At 61.0% G+C, this 5772-nt stretch overlaps 1 protein-coding gene across 7 annotated transcripts in view; it reads right to left on the bottom strand.

Moving 5' to 3' along the window:
* Window positions 1-6: 6 nt before the first annotated feature.
* PCBP2 (poly(rC) binding protein 2) overlaps window positions 7-5772 on the bottom strand; it is an 11964-nt gene continuing 6198 nt past the window's right edge. For 3 of the 7 annotated variants that reach the window (XM_057388190.1, XM_057388191.1, XM_057388187.1), the window contains 6 exons: window positions 5513-5554; window positions 4500-4572; window positions 3998-4036; window positions 3091-3143; window positions 2401-2570; window positions 7-149 (listed from right to left, as the gene is read on the bottom strand). In XM_057388190.1, coding sequence (XP_057244173.1) covers window positions 113-149; window positions 2401-2570; window positions 3091-3143; window positions 3998-4036; window positions 4500-4572; window positions 5513-5554 — 414 coding nt within the window. In that variant the 3' untranslated portion in view covers window positions 7-112. Of the gene's footprint in view, window positions 150-1214; window positions 1625-2400; window positions 2571-3090; window positions 3144-3997; window positions 4037-4499; window positions 4573-5512; window positions 5555-5772 lie in introns of those variants that run through there. The other 4 variants (XM_057388189.1, XM_057388185.1, XM_057388188.1 and 1 more) reach the window with 2 other exon arrangements.

Genomic DNA, 5772 nt, shown 5'->3' with positions numbered 1-5772 from the left:
TGGTGAGTGGTGCGAGGCTGGAGGAACCGAAAATGTACAAACTAGTTTAAAACCTGGGTCGGTGCTAAGGGGCCGCAGATGGATGGCGAGGCTGGGGGGGTCCGGGGCCCCCCTAACTGCTGCCCATGCCCCCGGTCTCCGAGGAGAGCCTGCAACGAGAAAAGGGCGTCAGAAGGACCCCTGGGCAGGGAACGGGGGCAGAGGGACCCCCCCGGCAGGGAAYGGGGGCAGAGGGACCCCCCAGCACTGGAACGGGGGGAGGGGCTGCTCTCACTGATGGAAGGGTGGGGGGCCCCGATGAGGGGGGGCCGTGGTGGGGGAACCTCCTCAGGAGGGGTTTGGGGGTTTTGCACAAGCAGCGAGGGAAGGGAGGGGCCCCCTGCCCTAAACCGGTGCTGGAGGGGTTTGGGGGGCTGGGCTGAGCACAGCAGGTGCTGCCCCGAGGTTTTGGGGAGGGGGGAACCCAGGGGACCCCCGAGCGGGGCGGGGAGGAGGCAGCGCAGGAGGGAGAGCGCAGGGAGGGGGTGGGGGCACCTAAACAGGGTCTCCCCCGGGGTGGGGGCGGCAGGGGGGTGCGGGGGACACACAGACACTGCAAAGGGTCCCTGRGCCAGCAGGGACCCCCCAAAGGGCAGCCCACCCCCCAAACCCATCGGGCACGCCCGTGGCGGCTCTGAGTTTGTCCCTCCCTGGATTTGGAGGGGTGGTGGAGGCAGGGAGGGGGAGGGACCCCCCCTCAGGCAGAGGGGACCCCCGGGCCGGGCCCCGCTGCGGCACAGATCTACCAGAGCAGATTCTCACCGTGGCAACTTTATTACAGGTACAGACAGTTAAGAGAGGACAGGTGAGGCCCCCCAGGGCACCGGGGATGCGATTCCCCCTCCCCCAAAAAAAATCACGGATTCCCTTCCCTCCCTCCACCCCCTCTATCCCGCCCCAAACCCCACAACTGTGCCCGGACTACTCAAAAAAAAAATGGGAAAAGGAGGAGAAATGGAAAAAAAAAAAAAAGGAAAAAAAAAAAAAAAAAAGGAGAAATGGAAAAAAAAAAAAATGAACAAGCAACAACTACAGGCAGGCAGAGAAGGAATTGTGACCGCTCACAGGACAAAGGGACACAGTCTCTCGGCCGGCAAGAAAAAAACTCTGCTGCTGCAAGGGCAGCATGAGCTGAGTAAAAAGGAAAAAAATTTAAAAAAAAAACAATAAAAAAAAGGAAAAAAAATAGAGAAAAAAACTGCTGTTCCAAGTCTCCTCTACGGGGTCCTGGTGCTGCCACCCCCTGGAGCAGCCTCAGTACGGGGAAAACCTTTGCTTCTCCGCTTTGAGTTTGTTAGTGACACAGGGCACGGCGGCGGGCGCCGCGGCCCCTTTGGCCGCAGACACGACATTTAGCGCCAGGAGAGGGACAGGTTTCATGCCAAGCAGACTGGAGACACAAGGGGCRGTCGGAAGAGGGTTGGGGAGGCTGGAGGGTGCGTCGGAGGCCCCCGCGGTGGCGAGCGAGGGGGTGGTGGTGGAGGAGGAAGAAGAAGAAGGGGTGGAGGGTTGAGAGAGGTTGATGCTGAGGTGGTCAGGGATCGTGACGGAGGCTGCCTGGGAGGAGGGTTTAGCGCTTTCTAAACTGTAACAGAGGAGAAAAGGAAAACAACAAAAAAAAAAGAAAAAAAAAGTAAAAAAGAAAAAAAAAACACGGGTGTGGGTGGGAGGGAAGGAACAGCACAAAATGCGAAAAAAAAGCACAGGACAAACAGCGAACGGCGCAGGAGCCGAGCTGGGGGAGGAGGAGGAGGGAGGGAAGAGGGAGGGAAGGAGGAGGGAGGGAAGGGATGGTGCTGCCGGGCCTGGCCCAGCTGCACACGGGACCCCCACCCCCCCAGGGAGGTTCCCCCGTGTGCCAGGATTGAGCCAAAATCCAGAGACCACCACCAGCAGCTGCTGCTCTGCGGGAGCAGGGACACGGCCCCAGGACCCCCAGCCCCTCTCCACCAGGGATGGCATTCCCAGCTCCAGGCAGGGGACAGGGGACACCTCCAGGGGCAGCCCGAGCCATGCCAGGCCCCCCCATGGCACCGAGCCGTGCCAGGTGCTGCCAGCGGCACCAGCAGCTCTCTGGGATGACGGGATCCCACTGGGACACTCGGGATCCCCCCGACAGGGCTGGGCAGCCCCTYCTGTCACCCTCAGGGTGACACAGCAGAGCCCACCCAAAGGCTCTGCAGTCCCAGGCTYCCCCCCAGSCCCATCCATCACCCTGAGGCACTCCTGGAGGTGACGGCAGCGGGGAAACTGGGATAGCAGGCACAGGGAGGGGACAGAGAGCAGGGAGAGAGAAAAGCCCTTCCCCTCATGCGGGATGGGGAGGGAGGGGACCCCCGTGGGGCGGAGGCAGGGACTCACCTGACATTGATTAGATACTGGGCCAGGCTGATGCTCGCTGCAGATCCAGTTATGGTCACCTGCCTGTCAGTAGAGCCTTCCACGGGGTTGGCAATCTTGATCTGAGCCCCGGACATCTGGCGGATCTCGTTGATCTTGGCGCCCTGACGCCCGATGATGCAGCCAATCAGCTGGGGAGAGGACAAAGAAGGGTTAGCTCAGCYTCATCCCTGCCCTGGCACCTCCTGGGCTGGGATAGCAGGGGCAATTCCTCCAGGGAACGGGCTGTCCCAGCCCCATAGGCTGCCCAGGGGCCTTGGAGGCATCCAAAATCATCCTTGGAGGTGTCCAAAATCATGTAGATGTGGCCCTTGGGGACACAGTTCAGTGGCAGGAGGAATAGTTGGATTTGGTGGCCTTGAAGGCCTGCTGCAACCTTATCAGTTCCATGATTATGGGATTCCTGGGGCTGGAGCGTTAAGGAGCTGCAAAAGGGGGTTTAAGGGACTGAAAAAGGGCATTTCTGCCTTAAAACCCACTGCAATAGGGACAAGGGATGCGGCAGCAGCCAGAGTGGCCAGGAAGGGTTTTGGGATGCAGCCACCACAGCTTTAAAGCCAGGAACAGGCAGCTCACAGCCCCTGTGAGAGGGGCAGAGCCAGGGGATCCTCAGGGCATCCACCCTCCACCCCAAACCCCTGGGATACTCACATCGTTTGGAATGGTGAGTTCATGGGAGGTGGTTTGGGCAGAGGCATCCAAACCTGCTCAGAGACAGAGAGGGGGCCCAGGTGAGGTCTGGGCAGCCAGRGGGTGCAGCACCCCAAGGGCTGCCAGCTTCAGGCTCGGGCTGCCCGGGAGGGCTCCGGGCGGGCAGGGTGGGCACAGGGGCCGGCAGCTCACTGAGCCCCGCTGCTCCCCACATCTGCTTCCCCCTCTGCTCTCTCAGCCCCAAAATCTCCCCCTCTTTGTGCCCCCACCGTGTGGATTCTCCAGCAAGGACAATCCTGGAGCAGGGGGCCGGCACTGGGGGGCTCCAGTTGGACACTCGGCTCCACTCCCGCTCCGGCTTCCAAAGGTTTCCCCTCCTCCTCCTCCTCCTCCTCCCCACAGCCCAGCAGGGCCGTGCTATGCCAGTGCAGGCACGGGGAGGCTGCTCTCACACCACATGAGGCTCAGCTCGTGTGTCTGGGGGGCTTTGATCACAGTCTCTCCACATTTCCCCCCTTSCCCAGCTTGCTCCCTGCGAGAGGGAGCGGGGGCAGCCTCACGCCAGGGCTGTGGCAGGGGGACACAACARGGGACACCCGGTGCTGTCCCCCCACTCCCGGGGCAGCTCCAGCTCCTGACAGCTCCAGCACCTCCTCGGCCGGGGGTTCTCCCCTCTGTGAGTTTTTTTTGGGGGCGTTTTAAGCTCCACCCAGCCCTGCTGCTCTCCACTATCCAGCTGTGCTCCAGGGCCTGGCCAGCCGAGCCAGACTGCACCTCCAGCCCTTCTAGGGCTCCCCTCAACCCCCTTTCCCCTCCCAATCTGGGCAGCATCTATCAGGGAGAAYGAGACCCCGGGCAGCATCAATACACAACAGAGTAACTACAGATCGTGTGTTTGGATCATTACCCCAATAGCCTTTCACCTCTGGAGAGCTGGAGTCAATGCCTGTTAAGATACAAGTCACAATGAGTTCGGCTGTCTCAAGTTTAGAAGAGCCCCAAATGGGTAATTTTTTAAWWTTTTTTTTCTTTYWAWWWTTWKTMKWYTYTTTTWKRKGKKKKTTTTTTTKCAGCCATCTTTGCAAATCTACAGCAAACTCAGCAGTCGCCTGCTTCAGGCCTGGAGCAGCCGGAGGGGAGAGAGCGGGTGCTGTGGGTTGGGGCTCTCCCAGTGCATTGGCAGAGCTGTGGAGGCCACGGGGACGAGGGAGGGAGGGAAGCAGCATCGATGGATGGAGACCCTACCCCTGCAGCCCCCGGAGATGTCACAACAGCAGCGGTTACCTGGCCGGGCCCGGGACAACGTTTGGGATTAGGTTTTTGTGAGCAGCCCCACAAGGGAGCCCGGAGTGGCCCGGGCTGGGCTCCGGCCCCGCGCGAACGCACACGGAGAGAAGGAGTTTCCATACCACTGAATCCAGTGTTGCCATGAGACATTGGAAAGTGTGACTGTTGCATTGCCAACTGGTGCAGCTTGGTCAGCTAAAGGAGGGAAAAGGGAGAGGGGGRGAGAGAGAGAGAGAGAGAAAAAGAGGCTGGCGTTAGCCATTTCCCGAGGCCAGGGGCCAGGACTGGCCGCGCACGCGCCCGCACGGACACGGCCCCGCCGCCCCCTCCGCGCTGCCCAGCCCCGGCCGAGGGGGGCCAGCCCCGGCTGCAGCAAGGTCTGGAGGAGCGCAGGAACAGAAGCAGAGAGGAGCGGGAGGAGGGAGCAGGTGCCGGTGGCACCGCAGGGAACGGGCACGGAGCGAGCTCGGCTCGGCTGCACCGGCCCGGCTTCCTCAGACCCCCCCTCGCTGCCCTAAAGGTGCCAGGAGCAGAGAGTGGCCCCTACGGGATGAGGATGGGTGCCAGAGGATGGAGGTGTCCGACAGCGCCGGGCGCTGCCGGGATGGGCCCTCCGCTCCCGGCCGGCCCSGCCGCGCTGGCAGAGCTGGCATGGGCCGGAGCCAGCCCCCCTCCCCGACTGCCACCTGCGCCCGCTYGCTGGGCCAGCTGTCCCCTGCCCCGGGAGAGCCACCGTGACAAAGCCACCGTGTGCTGGCTGGGGGGGCTTCTCGTGCCGAATTGAGGGAGGAGGAGGAGGGCGGGGGGCAAAGGAAAAGCCAGAGCTGGTGTGAAATGCCAAGCCAGGGAGAGGTGGGTTTGGAAAAAAAATATAATAAGGAGGAGGGAAGTGTCAGAGAGGAGGAGGGGGAAGATCCAAGGAGAGATCTGAGGCTGGCTGAAGCTGGCTGCAGGAGAGCCAGCTGAGCAGGGGTGAGCCTTTTTTTGGAGGGGTGTGTTGGGGAGCTCAGATCAGATTTGAGTAGTTCAGCCCCAAAGCTGAGCAGCTCGAGTGGAGAAAGCACGGAGAAAATTTTGGAAGGTGGGGGAGGAAAAGGGTGGATTTCAAGACAAGAAGTTGTAAATAAAAACTTACATCTGGCTGTGGAATGGCATACTGTCCTTGAATGGTATAGGCCTACAAAAGGAGGAAAACAGTCCTATTAACAACCATCGGACAGCCACCCAGGGACAGACAGATTTCAACTAGCCAGGAAGTCAGAGAGCCAAGGTGGAGAGTTCTCCGGGGCGAGGGAAGTGGGGCAGGAGAGGCGGGGACGGATAAATGCTGTCACAAGCAGTTTCTAGGCTGGCGGTTACTCGAATTGGCCTGACGTGGCGGGTACGGGGAGGGGG

The sequence above is a fragment of the Malurus melanocephalus genome, unplaced genomic scaffold (genome assembly GCF_030028575.1).
Source record: "Malurus melanocephalus ecotype Western Australia unplaced genomic scaffold, MMel_1.1 scaffold_1652, whole genome shotgun sequence".
Lineage (NCBI taxonomy): Eukaryota > Metazoa > Chordata > Aves > Passeriformes > Maluridae > Malurus > Malurus melanocephalus.
The sequence above is the reverse complement of the archived record's forward strand: the minus strand, read 5'-3'. Positions and strand labels throughout refer to the sequence as shown.